Below are 22,621 nucleotides of genomic sequence, written 5' to 3' on the forward strand. Positions count from 1 at the left end.
AGGGTCTGGCTTTGTAGGACTGCAAAGAGAGACCTTCCCCATGTTTAGTCTGGGGAAGGTCTCTGCTGCAAACAACTATATAACTATTTAGAGCAATACAACATCTGCTGGGCTGTAAGGCTGTGTGGACATGATAACTGTTTCCAAATACATAAAAAAAACTGCCACAAACAGAAAGCGAATAAGCTTCTTTTACCCTTAAGGACTAAAAAAAATGTTGCCAGCTGAACACTGCTGTTACAAGGACAATTCAGGCACATTTTCTAGGGTTGAAAATGGTTAAATCATAGAAAAAGTTGTTTAAGGAGACTAAGGGCTTTAAAATCTGAGGACTAAAAAAAAATTAAAAAAGAAAAACCAGTAAACATGCTCCTGTATGGAAAGTGTTCAGTAGTGCTGATCCTGCTTTGGTTCAGGAGCAATGCCCCAAGGTTCCTCCCAGCCCTGTTCAGAGAGGATCAGAACTCTCGGTCAGGTTTCTAACTTCCCACTTCAACACAGCAAAGCAGATGTAGAGATGTTTCCAGACAGGTTCCACGTTCCCCATCCCGCAGGATGTGAGAGAGGATCCCCTCAGCAGCCCCATCACACAGGGTGATGTCCCCCATCCCGCAGGATGTGAGAGAGGATCCCCTCAGCAGCCCCATCCCACAGGATGTGAGAGAGGATCCCCTCAGCAGCCCTGACCCCTCTGCCCACTGCTCCCCATTCCTCTCCAGCAGTGCCAGCATGGGAGACTGGCACAGCATGCAGCCCTGCCAGGGAAGGAAGTGCTATATATGGATGAGAACTTCCTGCAGGGATGAGTTCCCGTGGATTCCCATGGCCCCGGGCCAGTTTCCAAGCACTGGCCATGGGCACAGCTCCTGCACACCCCGGTGGGACCCAGGAGCTATTCACAGCTCTTCTTTCTTACCTCAACGCTGACACAGTTCTATGTGGATGGCAAAACCCCCTCAGGAGGGAGAGAACTCCAGGTTCTTGGGTTCTCCTCCTGCCTGCCATCACTGCTGCCCTGCTTGGGGACAGTGCTGTTTCAGGCTGTGCTGCCCAGCTTGAGCTTCTCTGGAGGATGCCCATCATGGCATTTCAGCTCCAGGTGAAAATGGACTTGTCCTTCATGTGGCAGGAGCTGACACACACCTGCAGGGGAAGGAGAAGTAAATGCCTCTTGGAGGGGGTTGAGCTAAGGATACCCAAGGCTTATTTATACAGAGCACAAGGAGAACTTGAAAAGGTCAGGTTAATGGCTCTTTCAAAACCAGGCCAGGGCTGTGACCTAGAAGTGAACCAAATGCAAGTCCCAGTTAGTTTCAGATGGCACTTTTCCTCAAAACTGAGAATTTTACGCACCCTTTTGCTGGCTGCTGGTCACTAGCACACTGTGCAAAGCAACTGAACATTTGTTCAGTTTAAGCTTGGAGACCTCAGTATGTGAAACCTTCTGGGATTATGTGTCTCTCTAATCTGGTTTCAAGGTTGCCTCCATAAATATTACCACTTCTATATCTAGAATGTTTGTGGACTACACCAGCCCCTGACTCTTGAAACCAGAGCGATGTATTATGCAAATGCCTTTCTTTTTCTCATATCCCAGGCTGGTAGATCAAACCAGACTGCACCCAATTCTCATCTGTCCTTTACACGTTGATCAAAGCACAAGAATGCTGTTTTGAAAAGGAAATGCCATTGAGGGTAATGTGCTGTGTGTTGTCTGTAAAAAGGATCTGCTGATAAGGATCCCCGTGTGATTCAAAGTGACAGGATGAAATTACAAAGAGCCTGTTGTCACCTCTACCTCCAGTTCAAAGCATGGACCCTGCAGAGAAAAGAGGTTCATGGTTCACTGACCATCTCCTCCTGGCCTGCATCTGCCAAAAAAACCCCACTCAGTATCAATAAGTGATACCATGTGAATAATTTCCCACAGCAGCATCTGAGAAACTATTTCAAAATACTGCTTTGATGCATCTCACAGCCAGGAAAGTCAGGGAGCTCTAAAGAGAGGGAGAGAGGGGGGAAGATGGTACACAGCACAGGCAACTGCATGAGGTGGCACAAAATAATACAGAATCACAGAATGCAGTGGGTTGGAAGGGGCCTTACAGCTCATCTCGTTCCAAGCCACCTTCCACTATCCCAGGGTGCTCCAAGCCCTGTCCAACCTGGCCTTGGCACTTCCAGGGATGTGGCAGCCACAGCTTCTCTGGGCACCCTGTGCCAGGGCCTGCCCACCCTCACAGGGAAGAATTTCTTCTATATATCACAAATCCTTCTGCATCACCAGCTGTCAGCATTTTCCTGCTGCTCACCCCAAACAGAAACATCCACCCTCAGTTCCATCCCTGTCTCCCTGATGGCTCTGAGTCCCATTTTGCTGACATCCAGTTCTCAGTTTTGCCCTGGTGTTGCAGGAGGTTCCTTGGACATGGTGCTGGGACTTTTCCCACCTCCCTGTGACGTCTGACACAGCCACCTGCACACAGGTGGCTCTCTGCTTTCCTTGTGTGCCTGTCCCCAGATTTGCAGAGGTTGTTTGCTGTCTGAGCTCACACCTCACTCGCTGTCTTCTCCTCTTTCTGCACGCTGTGTTTAATTTAAGGGTGGTAGATTTTTTCCTTTCCCTGTTTTTCACTCAGCTCTGCCCCTGTAATCTTCTGTCACCAGCAGCAAACTCCTCTGTTACGTAAGGACAGGCACAAACCTGCCCTTCCCTGCTTGCCCTGTTTCCTTTTCTGTATTTCTGCTTTCTAGGTCTCCTCACCCCATTACAAACCCACGGGTTTGGTCTAGTTCTGCTGCTCCAGGTGTAATTGCTGGAGCCTCAATAAAAGTCAATTTGTCTGCCAAATCCTTGCTGCTGTTATTGCACTGGCCTCGTTAATGCACTGCATAGTGCCATCCCTTCCATGAATATTTTACACACACGAGCAATGGGAGATTTGAGTCCCTGTGAATCACAGAATGCTGTACTCCTCTGCTGGCTGTACAAGGGGCATGTGGGACAGCAACAGCACCTGGTAAAGGGCAGGCAGCAATATTCCTAAATATTTGATCCCAGAAAGTGCCTCCTGGTGAGATGCACTAACAGGCTGTTCACAGAATCCTAGAATGGTTTGGGTTGAAAGTGTGAAAAATGCGTATATTATGATTGGCTTTTCTCAAATATTCAAATGAATATTATATGTGTTATATTAGAAAGTGATGCTGTATTAATTTTTCAGTAGTGTGTTAAATAGAGTTTTAGGTTATAATGTTAAAATAGAAACGTTTTATGTAAGATACTTTTTTTGAAGACAGGACTCGGACTGAGATAGCAGCCACAGGACACCTGAATCTTTCAGAGAAAGAGAATTTATTGCTCCATTATCAGAAATTAACTTCTTCCTGCCCTGCTCAGCCATGATGACACCATTAGGATTCAGAGGAAGAAGCTGACACTGACCAGAGAGAATCCTGTGTTTGAATGGAATTTATGCATCATGTATGAGTTGCATGAATATGGAACAGGCTGTTGTTTTTAAGGGTTAATCCTCTGTTTACGTGGGTCCTTTTTCGGGCTTATTTTGCCCAGAAAAAGGTACCCGAACTGTCCATAACTCTTTCTCTCTTTTGTCTCATATTGTCCTAATTCAAATTGTCCAAATTATCATTACTCTAATTATATTACTACTTTTATAACCATTTTATTACTATTAAACTTTGGAAATTTTAGAAACAATGACTGGTGTTTTTCACAATGGCATGACAACGAGCCTCCCACAGCGCCGCTGGGGGGCGGGGCCACCGCCGCCACCGGCAGATTGACAGCCGCCTCGCCCAATCAGAGCAGCGCCCGCCGCGCATTCCCCGCCCTTCACCTTTCCCGCGGCTTCTCGCGGAGCCGGCGGCGCCAGCCGGAAGTGCAGGTGGTCGCTTCCGGGCGTTGCTAAGCAACGAGGGGCCGCAGCTTCCGGGTGGCGGGTGCACTTCCGGGTGCGCGGCGCTGTTAGCGGGTCGGGGGCGGCGGCAGCACCATGAGCACCATGTTCGCCGACACCCTCCTCATCGTGTTCATCTCCGTCTGCACCGCGCTGCTGGCCGAGGGTGAGCCGGGCGGGGCAGGGCCGGCAGCGCGGCAACGGGAGGGAGGCTGTGGAACGGGGCTCGGGGTCAGCCGGGGCTGGCGGGGAATGGCCGCGGTCAGCGCTGGGAGCTGGGGTTGCTCCCTGCAGGAGGGAGGGAGGGAGGGAGGGAGGCTGTTGGAAGGTGAAAAGGGACGGAATGGTTCCTCCATAGCTGTCATGGGAAGGGTGTGGGGGAATCGCCTGCCCTGGCAGTGATGGTGGCTTCAGCTGCTGGAAAAGGTTGTTTTTATGTCAGTGGCTGAAACAGGGGCAGATTTTTAGGGAAGCGCTGCGTAAGTGTCTTTTGGGGTAGTCACAAGTCCCAGGTCCCGTTTCTGATGTTGTGCCGTATCCTTCAATTCCCCTTCTAACCCCTGTCCCTAAATTCATCCCACACCGCTAAAACAGGTTTATCAATGCAAATAAAAACTCGTTTCTGTTTTACACCTACAGCTCCTTTCATGGTTTATATCCCCATTCCATTTCACATAGCACTTGGAATGGGGATTTGAAGGGAAGGCATGGTGCAGTTTGCTGCTGCTTTGTGCTCCCTTATCTTGGTTCTGACAGCCCAGGGGTTTTGTAAACATAAATTTAATTGCTGCACGGTTTGCTCCTTGCCACCAGCGTTGCTGCAGGAGGTTTTTCCCTGCCTGGCTCCTGGCTGAGTGTTTGTTTCAGGTATAACCTGGGTGCTGGTCTATCGCACAGACAAATACAAGAGGTTAAAGGCTGAAGTGGAAAAGCAGAGCAAGAAATGTAAGTACTCACCAGGGGCTTGTTTTTTTGGTTTTTTTTGGTTTTTTTTTTTTTTTTTTTTTGCTGGAAGAAGCTCAGCCAAAGACCTTTTCCCTTGTGTAAATTGCCTCTCCTGTCAGTGGAGAACAGGAGGAAGTAAAAAATTGGTCCTGGTATCTTTTTTTATGCACATCAGCAGCCAGTGTGTGAAATAAATGTCTGAAATGCATTCAAAATGTCTGAAATACATTCACAATGTCTGAAATGTTCAAACATGCAATTTCTGCCTTTCAGGGGCAAAGAGGAGAATCTGAGGTCTGTAGAAAGAAAAAGTTAGGGTTGAATAATGAATACCATGAGGAAAAAGCATTTTATGTAAAGGTTAAAAGTGGTGATTGATGGTGGGGGGTGAGTAAGGACAAAGCCATCGTAGAAAGGTCTGAGCAATCAGCTGATGGAAAACCAAATGATCCTAATGTAAACTGGAAGCAAATAGGTTAGGAAATATTAGGGAATAAGTTCATTCCAGAGAGAGGAGGTAAACAAAGTGTGAGGGGAGAGGGGAGCTGAGGGTGAGCAGTCAGATCTGCATCAAATATTGAGAGAAATGGTGAACAGGAGCATGGAGTCTGTCTGTATCAGAAGCCAAGTTTCAGATTCAGAGAAATTCTGACCTTTTAGCCTCAGCTGTGTGCACCCTGCCCAAGCTGCAGCAGCGAGAGACAGCACAGGACAGCTGGGGCCAAAGCAGAGCTGGTTTTACCTTACAGATAAATCATGGTGGTGTCAGTGCTTTTAGTGCTGGGAGAACAACATTATCCCACATTGCTTTTGCAGCCCAGCTTGTTTCACATTCCCCTGGGCAGTTTGAACCCAGGAGCTGCAGTGCAATCATGTTTGTGTCACAGCTCCCACATTTTTGGGGGTTTTTGTCACCACAGCAGGAGCAGATGGGGATTGCATCCCTGCCTGCCTCACTTGAATCCCACTGCTCCTGCGTGTGGGATGGAATGAGCCCCAGAAGAGCAACTTAGAGAAGGAGTTGAAAGCCAGCTGCAGATTTAGTGTCCCCTTGTGTTTGTGCTGCTCAGCTCCAAAAGCAGTTAGCAGGGCTTAATCTCTGGGGTTTAATGAGTGCTGAAAGGGTTTAATGCTGTTTGCTTTTATAGCTCTCCTGGTGTCTAGGCTGTCATCTGTGAAGGGAGTGATGAAGGGTTCGTGTGTCTCAATTAATTTCTGAGCTCCTTGTTTGATTCCCCACCCCCACCAACAACAACAACAAAAAAGATGAAGCTGAATCAGGAGTCAGTAAAAATTCAACTTTGCTTTTTTCCCTTCCCCTCTTGTGCTGAGGACAGCTGGCTGACCTGAGGGTTTACAGCTTGCCAAGTGGACCACTTGAGCCACACCTTTCAGCTGTTATCTAACACATCTGAAACAGGAAAAAACACATTCGAGACCTTTAAGCTCTCCCGTGAGAGCCCTAGCAGATCCTTGGGATTTGCAAAAACAAAGGGGCTGGCCAGTGTGCTTGAGCAGACATTGTTACTCCTTAATTTCATCTCTTCCTGTCCTCTCCTTCCTCGGGAGAGGCTCAGCCCTGCCTGAGGCTGCTGCAGGGATGGTTCTGGGTGAATGTAGGGCTAAATGGACAGGGCTGAAAGCTGTCCCTGGAATTTCTGATTTGTTGGTGTGGATGTTCCCATGGGAATTGGGGCTGGGAGCTCCCGGGGCTCGGCATGAGTTTTAGCAGCACTGCCTAGGGTTTAGAGCTGGGGCTGTGGGGTGATGTGCACAGGGCAGGATGGGGTTCCCAGCTGGATTTGACACAGGGAAGGTTATGGACACACCATTCTGTGGGTGCATTGTGGCATCTGACACCTCTCCAGTATTCCCTGGGGACTCAAGCTCCCTGTTTTCCTCCCTGCCCACCAGAGCTCCTCTCGTTCCTTGGGAGCAGCAATTGTTTCTCACTCTGTTGCCATGGAGGGGTGATGTTGAGGTGGCTTGTCTGGGCTGCTGTGATTTTCTCAGCAGTTGTGACTGACTCACAGGCGTTCCTAAGGCAGCTCTGCAGATCCTGGTGTGGCTTGGAAGGTTGGCTGGCTTCATTTCCCCTGGGCTGTGAAATCAGGGCTGTGCTGAGCTGGTACTCCATGAGGGAGGGCAGCCCCAGCACTCAGGTGTCTGTGAGCTCACACTGAGCCCAGGCTCTTGTTTGGGATATGCTGTGACCGTGTTCACAGGGGTTTTAGGGTGAGGGAAGAGACGAGGATCTGACTCATGTTTCAGAAGGCTTCATTTATTATTTTATGATATATATTATATTAAAACTGTACTAAAAGAATAGAAGAAAGGATTTCATCAGAAGGCTGGCTAAGAATAGAAAAAGAAAATTATATCAAAGGTTTGTGGCTCAGCTCTCTGTCTGAGCCAGCTGACTGTGATTGGCCATTAATTACAAACAACCACATGAGACCAATCACAGATGCACCTGTTGCATTCCACGGCAGCAGATAATCAATGTTTACATTTTGTTCCTGAGGCCTCTCAGCTTCTCAGGAGGAAAAATCCTAAGGAAAGGATTTTCCATAATAGGTGTCTGTGACAGATATGGTACCTGCACTTTGCATAAATACACTGAGTTTAAAGTAAAAAAAGTTGTTAGAACATGGTCATGCTTCATCATCCTTGCATTCTGGAGTACTCTTGTTATAGGTCTTGAATAAAAGTGTCTCTTTCTTCCTGGAAAAGCCCTTTTTGCTGTCCCAGAACCTCCTTTGCAGCACATTTGCTGTGTTCCATGTCCCTGTGCTGGCTCTGCTGGCCTGCCTTGCTGCAGTGGTGGTTGGTGCATGTCTCATGTGGGGTTTTAGTACCTTTGCCCTTAGGCTTCTGCTTTAAAATATTGGAAATGCTTCAGTGCTAATGAATTGAAGAATGGAGAGGCTGTGGCTGCCTGCTTGGACAGCATTTCCCCTGAGAATGCCTGCCTGTGAAGAAGGGATGTAGGAGAACACAGACTTTGCTGTATTCTGCTTCCCACTGCAGATAATCAGGAGCAGAGCTTGCCACAAAGCTCTTTTCATCCCACTTGCTGAATCAAAAGTACTGTCTGATGCTAATGACAAATCAGCAAGGGTGGCTTGAGCCAAATTTGTCCCCAGACTGCTCTGTCCACAGTGCCATGGGCTCTTGACAGAATTCAAAATTAACTCTTAAATATGTTTGTATCTTATCCAGGGTTTTGATTTTTTTTTTTTTTATTAAAAAGTGATTGGTGTAGGTAGTTGATAACTTCTTGATTCTGAACATGTTATCAGTCCTACTTAGCTGTTTTTTGTGCCCCTGTTCTGCAGAGGACTAAAATGTTCTGTTGGTGGTATCACTGTGCAGAAATGATGGAGGATCTTTTCATTTTGCAGTGGAAAAGAAGAAGGAAACCATAACTGAATCAGCAGGCCGACAGCAGAAAAAGAAGATAGGTAAGACTGGCACCTCAAGAATGGTGAAAAGTTGAGAAACTGATGGAAGTGATTATCCTTTCCTTCCTTTCAAGGCCGTTTATTCATTTGCCTTACTCTTGCAAGGCAGGAGAGAGCCAGCCAGCCTGCCTCCTGATGGTTTTGGTCAGATCACTGGGAAGAGCAGCACCTCTTGCTGAGCTCCCTGACTTTTCCTCCCATTTTAGCCTTGATATCTATGGCTGTTACTAACTTCAGCTGTCAAAGTCTTTGCTGCAGTACTGTAGCTGTAGGACTCAAATTATGATTTTTTCCCCCCCACCTCATTTGTACATTTTAGAGCTGAAGATGTTCATATTAACTATAACCATGCTTAGATTAATTTCAGTCTTGATAAATCAGTTTTGCTCAATTTTAGGCAGTGATTTATTTTTCCATTCTTTTTCATTGTCAGTAAGCTGAATTCTTTCAGGGTTAGGGTAAGTATTGACCCAAGCAAGACCAGAGTGAAGAGATGTTGAAAGGTTTTAGGAGGATCTGCCATCTGCAGGACTCGCAACGTGCAGCAAAGCTCAGTTCAGTTATTACAGAGATTGTGGCAGGAACACTTTTGAGAGCTCCTGGGAGTTGGTTTCCTCATTCCTCTGTAACACCAGGTAGCTGGATTAGTCATTTGATCTGTACAAAGCTTGGGAATTATAAACACATCTTCAAACAGCTCTTCCTAGGTAGAAAACCTGTTGTCGTTAGATTCCTGAAGGGACAGGAGCCAAAATGCTTCCTCTTGTGCATTTCACTTCTTAATCTTGACTAATCCCTGCGTGGGATGAACACTGCTTGGTGGAAAAGGCAGCTTTGAAAGTGACCATGTGCAACAACTGCAGATAACATTAAATAAAGAAAGTGTGACAATGACTTTTTTTGCAGGGCACCATCCAAGCTGTGTTCCTAGCAGGCAATATTTGACTTGTGCTTGGGCTAAACCAATAAACAGTAGAATCGGAGGACTTCAGATGCTCCACCAGTTTTTATACACTGAAATAATCTTGTTTTGCAGATGGAAAACAAAGCACAAAGGGACAAAGATCAGAACTTAGGAAATGACCACTGATTTTGTTTGCTGTGATGCTTGCTGGCCAAGCCTAAGATTCTGACACTGATTTTTTTTTTCTCTTTTCTTTTTTTTAACAAGTGTGCATAACTTCAGTATTTCATTTGTGTTCAGGCAAAGATGAATTCTTGGTGTTCCTGAAAAACCTAAATGTCACACTGGACTTCCAGAAAATGACTCAGAGCTGTTAAGTTGAAATCTCTGATCTCAGTAACTTACTGGATGTCAAATCATTCTGCAAGATGGGGCATTGTTGTCACAGCAAATCTACTTGTGCTGGAGTTCTTCCAAGTTCTACCATTTTAGTTAACAAAAAGTAAATATTGAGCTGAGGCTTTATGGATAAGTAACAGCTGTGGTACAGACCTGCCTCAGTTGCCATCTGTTCTGCACACAGAATAAGACAGGAGGTGTGTGGATGATACTACTTGGTTTCATAAGGGATGAATCATGCCTGTGCACAAGGAGGTAGGGGGAAAGTAGCTTGGGAAGGCTTCATTTGGTGTTTCCTACATAAAAACCTTTATTTTTAGCTAAAATGAATGCATTGTCACATTTTTGGGCACTGCTGGAACAGGACACCTTTTGCACTGGTTTTGCCTTCTATCATTTGAGTTTAAAGGGATGATTTGTTAGCTTAAACCTTGCTACTGCTTTCTGTATCCATGTGCTTCTGGAAGAAAAGACAGAGATTCCCAGGAGTGCACACCAGTGCTGGATGGACAGCAAAACTGAAACAAAATAAAACAAAAATCCCCAGTCCTGGCAAATCTCTAGCCCTGTATCCTCATGGTTTGTGTTCCAGTGAGCAGAGTAAGATGATTTTGGACTCCAGGGAGCTGCTGGTTAACCAGTCCTCTTTCTCTGTGCCTTTTCCCAACTGTAAACTACCCAGCAAAGTGCTGATGTGTGATTTGGGGAGGAACAGACCATTGATGTAAGTTGGTAGATCACCCAGAATGTGTTCATTTTGAATCTGTAGAAATAGGTGAGAGCCAGGTCAGGTATATTGAGCAATCAGAGCTGTGTTCTTTCCTCCCTGTAACCTTTAACCCACCTAAATAGATGGTTGATTATGCAGCAGAGGGGAAAAAACAAGTATTTGTGCCAAATGTGATTCCTGAAGAGCTGGCCTTTGCCTGCTGAAATGTCCCAGGACACAACTTTCTACCTTGCTCAGGAAACAGGTGTCTGAAAGGTTCCTGCCAGAGGGGGTGGTTTGTAGTTAGGAGCAAGTGGAAATAGCAAAGAGGCTTCTGAGGAGTTGGGTAGGGGTGCTGCTGTTGCTTTTCATAACAGAATCTGTGAATCCCTGTGCTTGGCAGGGGCTTGGGAGAGAAATTTTGGAGTTTCTGAGGTGTGGTACTGAAAGTTTCTGATACTGAAAGTTTCTGGTACTGAAACTTCAGTGAGGATCCCTCAAAATTCCCATGCTGGATAGGCCTTGGCAGTCCTGCATCCTCCCCTCTTCACTGATGCTGTTCTTTGGGTATTCCTTCATTATCCACATCCTTATTTCAGCTGGCTGTTGCTTCCCAGCCCCTCTGGATCCATCCAAGGCATGATGGAGACAAGGGACAGGAAAGGTGACAGATAGTGGATGATGCTGAAGGCCAGAGCAGCCCTCCAGTGAGGAACATGGAAAATGCTCTCTTCAAATCTGAGTGTCTTTGAAGTCTGTGGTGATTTAAGGACAGACTAAATTTCCATAATATTTCCTGCAAAGCCCAGTAATACACTCATTACTGAATTTCATGTAGGAAATCTCTTTCCTCTTTGGAGAATCTCCTAGGGGTGAGAAGAGTGCAAAATTCATTACTAAGACCAGCAGGATTTTGGCATTGCTGAGGTGCAGCTCCCAGCTCTGTGCATGGTTTTCCCTTTGGAGACCTCCAGAAGGAAATCCTTATTTATTTGATGTATTTATGTTGGTGTGCAGCAAATTGATCACTGCTCCCTTTGGGAACTGTGCTAGAGGAGCACTGTTTTTGTTTCCTGGCAGCAGTGCTCATGCTCCTGAGTGAGTTGGTTGAGTTAGCAAATCTGACTTTGGGTGCATTTCTTTCAAAAATGCTGAATGTGTGATTCCAGCCGCCTCCTCTCTTTGTGCCTGACTTGCTGCATGTTGCTGTGCTGGAGAAGCAGTTGGCTGTGTGCAGTTTTTCACTTTCTACTGTCTGGCAAAGAGAGCTGGAGTTGATTTTGGAAGTGTTATTTGTTTGGAGAGCCAAAGAGGTTAAGTTTTCCTGGAAATGAAAACACTCTGGTTTCTAGGTTGACATAACTGATTATAACTGTTGGTTTTGTTCTTTCCAGAGAGACAAGAAGAGAAACTGAAGAATAACAACAGGGACTTGTCAATGGTATGAACATTTAAAGCCAGTTCCCAACTGCTGGAGATTCAGTCAGTTTCCCAACAGAAAGATTTTGTTCAATTGGCAAAGAAAGCTGCTTTTCCTCTGGAAGGGTCCTTCTGGATTTTCTCTGATAACTAGAGATTTTATTTTGAGCCACAGAGTTAGTGCCTCATCTCAGGCCAAACCTTAGCTATTTCCATCTTTAGAAGTCCCCATGATGATTTTCAAAGTAGAATTAATTTTTGTGGCTTCCTAAAGCTTTGGTCACTGCAATGATTCCTCTGCTGGGAGTCCCCTGGGAATCCCCCTGGTGGGTTTTATAGGCTTAAGGAAAAAATAAAACCAGCCTGGGGGAAGGTGACAGGACAATTCTTGAGCACTTGTTGGTTTTCTCTCCCTGCAGCAGCACCTCCCATCAGTGGCTGCCTTTGTACCAAGTCTCTTGAGGATTTCTCCAGTCATTTTCACAACCCTTCTGTGTCCTGGGCCATCATTTTCCCCTGTTGATTTCAGTGATCTGTACAAAGCCTGTTTTTAAGGGTGTGAGATCATAAGACCTCAGTGTGGGCCTGTCGTTTTGAATCTCTCTGAATTTTTACTCACAGGTTCGGATGAAATCCATGTTTGCCATTGGTTTCTGCTTCACTGCCTTGATGGGAATGTTCAACTCCATGTAAGTATCAGCTTCCTGCATTGTTTTCTGAAATTTTTATGGTGAACATATTTTCCACCTTCCCTTCATCCCTTGAAATGTTAAGAGTGACATTGTCCAGCTAAGAACCACAAATAAATAAATGGATCCATATTTCATCTGGAGAAGTGGTGGTTTGGTCATCACACACATTTTCTGCTCTAAGGGGAACATTGAGTACTGAGCACAACCAAACTGAACAAATTGCCTTCAGTCTAGACACAGCTTTAATATCTTTTCTGCATGGGAACATCCTGATTAGGGCAAGTTTGGTGCATGTCAGGCAAACATCTTCAGTCTTCAGCTGCTTTGGCTTTGCTGTGATGGTGTGACCAAAGAGTGCTCTTGCAAACAAAACTGGGTCAGCTCCCTTGCCCTTAGAAATGAGCTGTAATTGCTGAGTTTGTTGTTGCCCTACTTGAGGAAATCAGAGTCTAGATATAAACAGGTCCAGGCACGGGCTCCAACTTAATGTTTTAAAAGTGACCTGGGAAGGGTGTAGTTTAAAAAAAACAAACAGACAAGAAACCTCAAACTGGTTTGCACGGTTATAGACAGCTTTGTTTCAAATATGCAAATCTGAAAGGCTGTGCTTGGCTTTTAAACCTTGATTTACTTGAAATATGAACTGTTGGCTGTTAAATCTGAAGATGACATGAATATTGTTAGGATAACCTTTAGGAGACTGCTTGATATCTGGGAAATATCCTTGCCCTGCAAACAGGAATTTACATTCTTGGGCACCAAAGCCTTTGGCTTCTGTGCTGGCAGTCCCCAGGATACAGTCAATTGTTCTTTTACTGGAGATCTGTGGGTGGATAAATTGCAAACATGGAGTAACATAATAACAGAAGTGCCACTGTGTGGATCCTTTATTTGTTCAGCTTAGTCAGACTTCAGCATTCTGAGCAGAGCAAAGCAGCCCAGCACGGGAGTATGTTAAAATTTGGGCTCAGTCTTGAGTCAGTGATGTCTCATTTCACTGCAGGGCTGGAGGTGCATCATGAGCAATGAGGGGTCTGAGGGGGCATTTGTAGGGTTGCACTTGAGACTTCCAAGTGCTTGCCTTGCTCTTTGGGTACAATACAAACACCAACACCTGCCCCTAAAGCAGACTGAAAAACAAACTAAAAATGCTTTACCCCACTGTGCCCTCTTTCCTAGAGGGGGAAGAAGCAGTTCCTCTGAGTATTCTGTGACTAACAAGTACTACAGCACTGTAAGTTTGTTAAGAACTTTAGGAAGGGGTTGATTTGGGTTAAATTCTATATTGTTCCTTCTTTCATAGAAAATAAACTTCTACCAAGTTTACTTGTCTTGTTCCTCTTTAGAGGATTCCTGCCCACATGCTGCTGAGCAGATGATGTCTGCCTTGGGGCCTATCTTTTATTTAACTGCCTCTTTCCTTAGAGGCAGTGTGAGCAGCAGGAGTATCCATGGAGGCACTTGTGGGTGTGAGAGGAAAAGGAGGAAAAGGGTGGCTGACACCTGCAATGGCTGTGGCCACGTTTGCTGCTTTTCCTGTTCTTGAATGAGTTCATGGCTGCTGGGAAAAAAGGAGCAGGAATTGTGTGCAGGCAGCACCCTTTGGACAGGTACTGTGCAGATGCTGTGCTCTGTCTGAGCACCTCACCTCATTGCCAGGTGTCCCCTTAGCCAAACTGGAAGTCACTGGGATGGTTTCCCCTGTCATTCCTGGAGTGGCAGCAGGTTGGAAATGTCAGCAGGGCTGGTTTAAACCCAAAGAGCAGAATGCTGTGCCCAAGACAAACAGCTGAGGGACTGCTGTTGTTTAAAAGGTTCATTATGGCACTGAGATCTGCAGCAGCAGTGGCCTCCAAGCCACCAGGGATTTCACCTGGGGCAGAAATTACCTTCTGTGTGTCTCAATTTTCTCTTGCCAGGAACTTTTTCATGCAATCACTCCCCTGCGTTACTCTAAGAGTTGTGCATTCTGGTACCTCTTAATAACTGTGAAAACCTGCTGGAATTAAAAGCAGGTACCTGAGGGTGCTACTGCTGAAGTACTTGTCATTCTCCCAGCAGGAATAACGCAGAATTTTAAGCCACTGGGGGATGTTCCAGGGAGATAAACATCCGTTCTGAGCTCTTTTGCCAAACTGCCTGTGAGATGTAAACAAAGTTGGCGTGTGTTTGAGCTGTGGCTGTGTGAATGCATCTCCACAGGAAAGAAAGCTCATTTAGGATCTCTTGAAACAAGAAACACCTGTTCGAAAATCAGCACATGCAGAGAAAATAACATCCAAATGTGCACATGCTGATGAGGCATCATACACATCTACATCAAAAGATTGGGTTGACTGGTCTGGCTTGGGAGAAATCTTTGCTAACTGGCCAGAATTCACACTCTGCCTGATGCCCTGGAATGTGGGCCTGGAGGGGTTCCAGGAGTAGGATATGTGCTGGGAATATGCAGTATCATCCTGTCCCTGCACTGCCTTCATCTCCACAGCTAATGCAGACAAACTGGGGCTATCGAGTGCTCCTTGATGGCTCTCCTGTGCATCCTGAGGAGCACAGCTACTCCAGGGAAGGAAAAGGTGTCTTTGATTTATGCTCTGGTTTAAAAAATGCTGTTTTGCTTGAAGCAGAGGGTCTGTCTTGTTGCAGTAACTGCAGTACAGCAGGGTGACAGTCATTCATCTTTTATTGAAGTGCTGACTGTGCTCTGGGAAGTGATCTGCTAAATCTGACTGGGAAATAAAATGCACCAGAAAACTGCAAAACACCGAGATTTCATGAAGCAGCAGCTTGTCCAGCTGATCACTTCAATCACTAGGAAACACTTTGATTATGGTAAAAGTGTTCCTGAGGGAATCCTACCCTGTGGAGGGCTTGGAGAGAGAGATGTCTTTATCCTCCTTGTGTGTCCGTGTTCACAGGGGTCTCGGGTTGAGGGAAGAGACAAGGATCTGACTCCATGTTTCAGAAGGTTTGATTTATTATTTTGTGATATATATTACATTAAAACTATACTAAAAGAATAGAAGAAAGGGTTTCTTCAGAAGGCTAGCTAACAATAGAATAGGCAAGGATGATAACAAAGGTTTGTGGCTCGGCTCTGTCCGAGCCAGCTGGGCTGTGATTGGCCATTAATTAGAGACATACAACATGGGCCAATCAAAAATCTACTTGTTGCATTCTACAGCAGCAGATAATCAATGTTCACATTTTGTTCTTGAGGCTTCTCAGCTTCTCAGGAGGAAAAATCTTAAAGAAAGGATTTTTCGTAAAAGATGTCTGCGACACTCCTTGGTGCAGTGTGTGGAGAGGGGCTGGAGAAGGCAGCAAAGCCTTTCAGCCTTCCCTGTTGCCTTACCTGCTCTGGTGGCCTGTTGAAGGTGCTCACTTGTTCTTCCCATATCCCAAAGCTCTTTGCTGTCTCCAGTGGTGATCCAGTGCTCTCTTTTCCAGATTTGATGGCCGAGTGGTGGCAAAGCTTCCATTTATCCCCCTGTCGTACATCCAAGGTCTCTCCCACCGCAACCTCCTGGGTGAGGATTACACCGACTGCTCCTTCATCTTCCTCTACATTCTCTGCACCATGTCAATCAGACAGGTGAGTACACTTTTCCTGGAGCAGGGAAGGCTTATCCCCATCCAGGAAGAGGAGTTGTGCACGTGTAATCTTGGATCTGTGTGTGGTTTCTGTGTTTGTCTTCATTCCTGTGCCTCATATTCAGTTCTAGGTTGGGATCATTAAAATTGCTGTCCTGGATGGGCCTGGAAGACTGGCTGGAGACTTGCACCAGGGCTCTAGGACAGAGTTGGCAGAAATGGATTCCTGAGCTGTGTGATAACTTTGTGGATTGCCATACCAAGAGATTGTGTCCATCAGAAGCTGATCTAAATCCTGCTCCTTAGTAATTACAACTTTTACAGCAATATGTGCATCTTTACAAACAGCAGCATCTTTAGGGGGAACTTTCTAGGTGGCTTGCAGCTCTATAAAAGTTTCAGCAGTCCATAAAGTTGCTAGAAAAGTGAGGAAGGAGTTAAAGCTGCTCTCTTGGGTTTGTCCTTCCTATTTTTGCTGTCTGCCTGATTTTTTTCAGAATTTTAAGAACTGTACCTTTGGTGTCAGGTCTCTCCAGCATTAGGGACATGGCACAGAGAGGGGTCAGGTATGGTAGCCAAGAGCAGGCTCCACAGAGCTCTCCAGCAAAGCTCCATAGTCCCACCTTTTGGAAGAGGATGAGGATAAGGGACCTGTTCAGGAAGGTTCACTGGCAGCTCAAGTGGCAGAATGGCTGGGGAGGACAGGAGGACCTTCTCAGTGCCACAGGAAGTCTGTTTTGTTTTCCACTTTCCCCACAGGGTGCTGGGGATAGGTTAATGTACTCTGGATGAATGCTGGTGCAAGTAGCTGCAAATCACCTTCCCTTCTGTATTCATATTTCCCTTTTCTTTGATTCACTTCCTGAATTCTTGCTGCTTTTCTCCTTAACCCCCTTGTTGTTTTTCCTCAGGGTGCCAAGGAAACTTAGACTAAGGGATTTAGACTTAGATGAGCAAAGGGAGGTGGTGTGTAATGCCAGGAGCTGGGCTGAGCTTGATGGAGCAGCTCCGTAACTTTAGTTCCTTTAGTCACAAAGTGCATGCTGGTGGGTGGAATTCCCCATAGCCCTTTGTACTGGCTGTTTGTGCTGAAATGGATCCCAGATCCCTGTTCAAAAGCAGATAATGAATTGTAGAATCATTTCTGCTGAAAGGAACATCTGGGGGTTCACCCCTCACCCCAAGCAGGCCCAGCTTCACCAGAGGCCAGGCAGGGCCTTTCTCACTGTCTTTGCTGCAAGACAAACTTTCACTTCCCACTGGTAGAGAAGGGTTTGCTGCTTTGAAAGCTCTGAGGATCACCTTCCAGAATTCTGGAATTCTGGTCTGATGCTGTTCCTTCAGGCAATCTTGGCTGGTGCTGCTCTGTGTTACCTGTTACATGGAAAGTCCTTTCTTTTCAGTGTTGCAGATTATGATTTGGGTTGACTGGGGAATTCTTTTGCTAAAAAAATCCCTCATTTGTTTTGTCCAAAAATATAATTCCTGTGGTTAATTCTAATGCTGGGTATTTCCTGATGTTCTATATGGTGAAATTTGTGAGCACCATGAACTGAGGGACAGAAATGCCAAGCTCTTTGCAGTGGGTTGTGCTTTCCATAAACTCCTGGAAAAAAATTGCCCTTGTGCTTGAGAGTTCCTTATGATGTCCCTGTGGAGGAGGAGAGTGAGTTTATTGCTCTGGAGAAGGGTGTGAGACCGCAATCTTCCCAGTGCTGCATTATCTACGTGATCATGGTTAACAATTCCTGCACTCCTCCAGCTGTCAGGCAGCTCAGCTCCTTCCTCCTTGCTGCTCCAGGGAAGGGCAGGGACACCTCAGTTTGCACAAGAGCTCAGAACTGAAGCTGTGATTGCTGCTGGCATCCTGCTCTTGGCTTTATTGCCACTTGAAAGCACCTAGGTGATAACAGCATTGGGAAGAGCAGAGCTGTGACAGGCTGGGGGAGAGGGCAAGAAAGTAATTAAGGGCTTAAAATGGTGCCAGAGACTTGCACTTGGTGCTCTCAGTGACCTTGGTGGTGAAGGCTTTGTGAGCCTTTGCATTTCACTGTGTGCAGAAGGGGAAATCTTGCCAGGTTGGCTTTGAAACTGGTGCTGGCCCAGGGGAGGACAAGTGGTGTGGGAGTTGGTGTCTGGCTTGATGCAGCTGACACACAAGAGGAGGAGTGCAGATGTACCAAAAATCAGGGAAAAGGTTGTGAACAAAGCACGGAGGCCACAGTGCCTCAGTTTTTCCTTAAATCCTTGAGCTGCCTGTGAAAGCATCAAAGACAGGGAAGAGAGATGTTCCTGTGGAGCTCAGAGGTAGAGCAGGAACTCGGCTGTGTGTGAAAAAACAGCAACCTGGTGGGAAATGCAGGGGAGGCTGCCTGGGCGGTGATTAAAGTGACATTAGTGGGACAGGCAGGAGCAGCATCAGGGACTCTCTTCATGTGGGGGTGAGAAACTCTTCAAACACTGACTGGGAAGCTTTGCTGCCTGTGACCTGGCCAGCATCTCCCAAAATAGTCACCTCGCCGTGAGTAACTTCCTTTGCGCTGTTCCCAGCTCTCCCTGGCACGTAAATCCTGTCCCCCAGTTCCTCCTGCCTTCCTGTTTGGAGAGAGGAGGGCTGCTGGGAGAGGCCTTCCAAGGGTCCTTGAGCTGCTGGGATTTCAGCTGGGAAAGTCTGCTGCTGTGCTGGGTGGGAGCTGCAGTGTCAGGGTTACATCCTCTGTGGCTGCTCCTGGTTGTGAGCTCCCAGCCTTCACCTGTGCTGGTTGGGAACAGGGATGTGCTGCTGTTCCTGGGCTGTTTGCTGCTCCTCACTTCCTTTTCACACACATCTGAGCTGTAGATTAGGCTGCTTCTCACCAAAATGTATTCCCAGTGGGAAGGGGAGCCAGCAGTCATCCCTGCTGCCAGGACTGTGCTTTCCCATAGGGCCTGGTCTTAGGGCAGGGAGCCACTTGCTGCCTTGTCTGAGGTCTCTTCTGGGTTTGAAGACCAAAGCAGGAGCAGGTCCCCAGGAGTAGCAGCATCTGCAAAGTACCTGTCCAAAGGGTGCTGCTTTGGGAATATGTTTTGGTGAGAAGCAAAAAAAATCACCAGAAATCACCAGATGTGGGAAGGGGAGCCAGCAGTCATCCCTGCTGCCAGGACTGTGCTTTCCCACAGAGCCTGGTCTTAGGGCAGGGAGCCACTTGCTGCCTTGTCTGAGGTCCCTTCTGGGTTTGAAGACCACAGCAGAGCAGCTCCTGTGCTTCCTTCAGTCACTTGAGGGAAGATCAGAAGAGCTCAGATGAGGGATTTGGATCCCTAAATATTTACTCTTCCCTCCCTGCTCCTCTGATGATCATGCTTGTGTTGGAAGCAGGCTCTGCAGATTTCCTTGTCCAGCGTGGCCCACAGCAGACGTGACAAGGTTTCTGCTGGACCCTGCCCCATCTTTGGTGTTTGCAGGTGTAGATTTCAGGATTGCTGTGCAGCAAAACACGCTTTGGAGCTGGTGTGTGATGTTTTCTGCCTTCCAGAGCAGGGGGAGACTGTCCCTTCCTCTTGAAGCAGTTGGAATGAACTTTAGCACCACAGTTCTCCACTTTCTCCGTGCTGGGAGGAGCAGGGAGGAGGCAGTGCACGCTTCTTCGGTGCCCTGGATCCCTGCTGGATCTCTGCTCCGCGGGTGAGCCGCTGGAAGCTGACAGCGCCCGGCTCCTCTCCTGCTGGCTCTGCAGCACCCTCTGCTGTGCTTGCTCTGCCCCTTGGCTGCTCCTTTGTGTCCGTGCCTTGATCCAGGAGACCCTGGGGGGAACCAGAGCAAGGAGTTCATGCTCTCAAGCACATTCAGTTGCTGAACATCAAGCAGGGGCTGGTTTATGTATGCCATGGGCTAAACGTGATGTAATTCCTCTTCTTGTGTTCCTTGTGTGTGGGTTGAAGCCTTCCTTTTCATCATCTCCAGCTGAAATGAATCCTGATTTTATCTTATTTTAGCTACTGTGGAATTGGAAAACTATCTGATTATTTCCCCCCCTTTTTGTTCCTCCCCTCCCTTTTTCCCCCTCCATCCCCCCCCTTTTTTTTCCTTTTTTCCCCTTGTTTTCTTCTTTAGTTTATTCTCCTTCCACGATAAAAAAAGTTCAAGAGCTTTGTGCCCTTGCTGTCTGACCTATCCTGACAGTTATTTTGGAGAGGACACTCAGGTTTGAAGAGAATCCTTCCTCTTTTTGTTGTCTTCATAGCCAGCACTCAGGTGGTGACACAAGGAGGACACAGTTGTTTTATTCTTTCCCCAGGAGCAGCATCTGGAGCTGGACTCCCTTACAGTGAAGGATGAAACTGAAAGAACTGAGGGCTCTTTGTAGTTGCACTGTTGTGAAATTTAAAAGACATTTCACAAAAATCAAGCAAAACATTCACATTTAAATATTTTGCTGTGATTTTTTTTTTGGCTTATGCCTGGCTCTGCTAATTATCTCTTCCCCTGTTTGTTGTTTTCCACTGAAACACCCCGCTCAGATGCAGATGAGGTCATCCCAATAGTCAGGTTTTGGGGTTTGCTCCATAGGTCCTGTTGTCCTGCATGTCTCCAGTGCCCCATTGATCTGTGTGCAGAACAATTAACAGGCATTCATGTTAATTCTGGGCCTAAGCTCCTGACTTGCACTTGGCACATGCTCTGGTTGCCATGCTGCTGTCCCAAATTCCAGCTGCATTAGGAGGCTCCAGCTGCCACGGCCAGCACCAGCAGTGCTTTCTGGAATTTGGGAAACCCAGGGCTGCCGAGTCTGCCCATGAGCACTGCTGGGAGCCTGCACTGCAGTTAAATTGCAGTGGGATTTTATGGAAGTAGGGTGTGTGAAGACAGCTGACTGTGGGGTGTGTAGGTGGAAATGGGAAAGAATCATTGTCCAAAATACGGATTTGGTGTTGAGGGGCTTTTGTTGAGGTGGGGAGGAATGGCCCAGCCATTCTTGTCTGGCTCCATGCTGAGCTGTTTGAGCACATAGGGAGAGAGGGTCAGTGTATGATGGATTATGTGGGTGAGAACCTGAATCTGTTAAAACAAATGTGGAAGTTTTACTTGTGCTGCTGGAGAGAGTCCAGCACAGAGATGATTTGGGGTGTGGAACATCTCTAAAGATGAGAGACTGCAGGAGCTGGGCCTGTTCAGTCCAAAGAGAAGACTGAGAGGGAATCTTATCATGTGAAAATCTCAAAGGTGAGTTTCAAGAGGATGGTGCCAAAACTCTTCAGTGGTGCCCAGCAACAGGATGAGGAGCAGTGGCCATGAATTAAAAAACAAATTCCACCTCAGCATGAGGAAGAAAATCTTTCAATGAGGGCGCAGAGCATGGAACAGCGGCCCAGGGAGGGCGTGGAGTCTCCTTTTCCAGAGACATTGCAAATCCATCTGGATGTGTTCCTGTGTCACCTGCTCCAGGTGACCCTGCCTTGGCTGGGAGGGTTGGACTGGATGGTCTCGAGAGGTTCCTTCCAACCCCAGATTTTCTGTGAGCAGAGTTGGGATTTCTTCCTCTTTGTTTCCCTTGCTGTGAAAAATGCGTATTTTATGATTGGCTTTTTGCAAATATTCAGATGACTATTATATGTGTTGTGTTAGAAAGTAATGCTGTCTTAATTTAATTAAGTAGTATGTTAAATATAATTTTAGGTAATAACATAAGGTTAAAATAGAAACTATGGTATGTAGGATACTTTTTTTCTAAAGAAAGGACTTGCACTGAGATAGCAGCCACAGGACACCTGAATCTTTCAGAGAAAGAGAATTTATTGCTCCATTATCAGAAGAAATGAACTTCTTCCCACCTCGCTCAGCCCTGAAGGCTGAGGGGAAGAAGCTGACGCTGACCAGACAGAATCCTGTGTTTGAATGGAATTTATGCATCGTGTATGAGGTGTATGAATATGCAACAGGCTGTTGCTTTTAAGGGTTAATCCTCTGTTAACGTGGGTCCTTTTTCGGGCTTATTTTGCCCAGAAAAAAGTACCCGGATGTCCATAACTCTTTATTTCTATTATCTCATATTGTCCTAATCCTAATTGTCCAAATTATTATGACTCTAATTATATTGCTGTTTTCATAACCATTTTATTACTATTAAACTTTGGAAAATTTAAAAACAAGCGATTGGCATTTTTCACGCTTGCCACACTCTGACCCGCCGTGCCCTTTGTTGCTCTTGCAGAACATCCAGAAGATGCTCGGCCTCGCTCCCTCCCGGGCTGCCACCAAGCAGGCAGGAGGCTTCCTTGGCCCCCCGCCTCAGGCAGGGAAGTTCTCCTGAAGCAGAGCCCTCAGGGAAGCCTGGCCAGTGCCACCAGCCTGCCTTGGGGAGGTGACAACAGGGATTCTGCACCAGGCATCGCCCGTCTGAACCCCGGCTATGCAGTATTGACACCATCATCCATTCCCAGCGTTCCACCAGCGGTTGTTCGTTCATCCAACCAAGAAACTTCTCTCGGAAGATAGCGCGACCTTTGTTTCTGAGTAATAAACGGCATGGGCATGTTAATTTATGTTAAGAACGTCTCTTAATTGGGTGCTGGGGAGCGGGCTCGGCTGCCTGGCG

At 46.7% G+C, this 22,621-nt stretch overlaps 1 protein-coding gene across 1 annotated transcript; it reads left to right on the forward strand.

The window, feature by feature from the left end:
- Positions 1–3,949: 3,949 nt before the first annotated feature.
- Positions 3,950–22,564, forward strand: TMCO1 (transmembrane and coiled-coil domains 1). The gene is made up of 7 exons (XM_063165221.1): positions 3,950–4,086; positions 4,788–4,865; positions 8,270–8,329; positions 11,736–11,782; positions 12,382–12,449; positions 15,903–16,047; positions 22,238–22,564. The coding sequence occupies exons 1-7, from the start codon at positions 4,017–4,019 to the stop codon at positions 22,334–22,336; spliced, it is 567 nt and encodes a 188-aa protein (XP_063021291.1). The 5' UTR covers positions 3,950–4,016; the 3' UTR covers positions 22,337–22,564.
- Positions 22,565–22,621: the final 57 nt, after the last annotated feature.

This window comes from Melospiza melodia, chromosome 11 (genome assembly GCF_035770615.1).
Source record: "Melospiza melodia melodia isolate bMelMel2 chromosome 11, bMelMel2.pri, whole genome shotgun sequence".
In the NCBI taxonomy this organism is placed as follows: Eukaryota; Metazoa; Chordata; class Aves; order Passeriformes; family Passerellidae; genus Melospiza; species Melospiza melodia.

What these genes read in the sequence shown, in the direction of transcription:
- TMCO1 (XM_063165221.1), top strand. Translation starts at nt 4,017, where the DNA reads ATGAGCACCATGTTCGCCGACACCCTCCTCATCGTGTTCATCTCCGTC. An exon ending in ACAACAGGGACTTGTCAATG is followed by an intron (nt 11,783 to 12,381) that starts GTATGAACATTT and finishes TTTTACTCACAG; the next exon opens with GTTCGGATGAAATCCATGTT. An exon ending in GCACCATGTCAATCAGACAG is followed by an intron (nt 16,048 to 22,237) that starts GTGAGTACACTT and finishes TTGCTCTTGCAG; the next exon opens with AACATCCAGAAGATGCTCGG.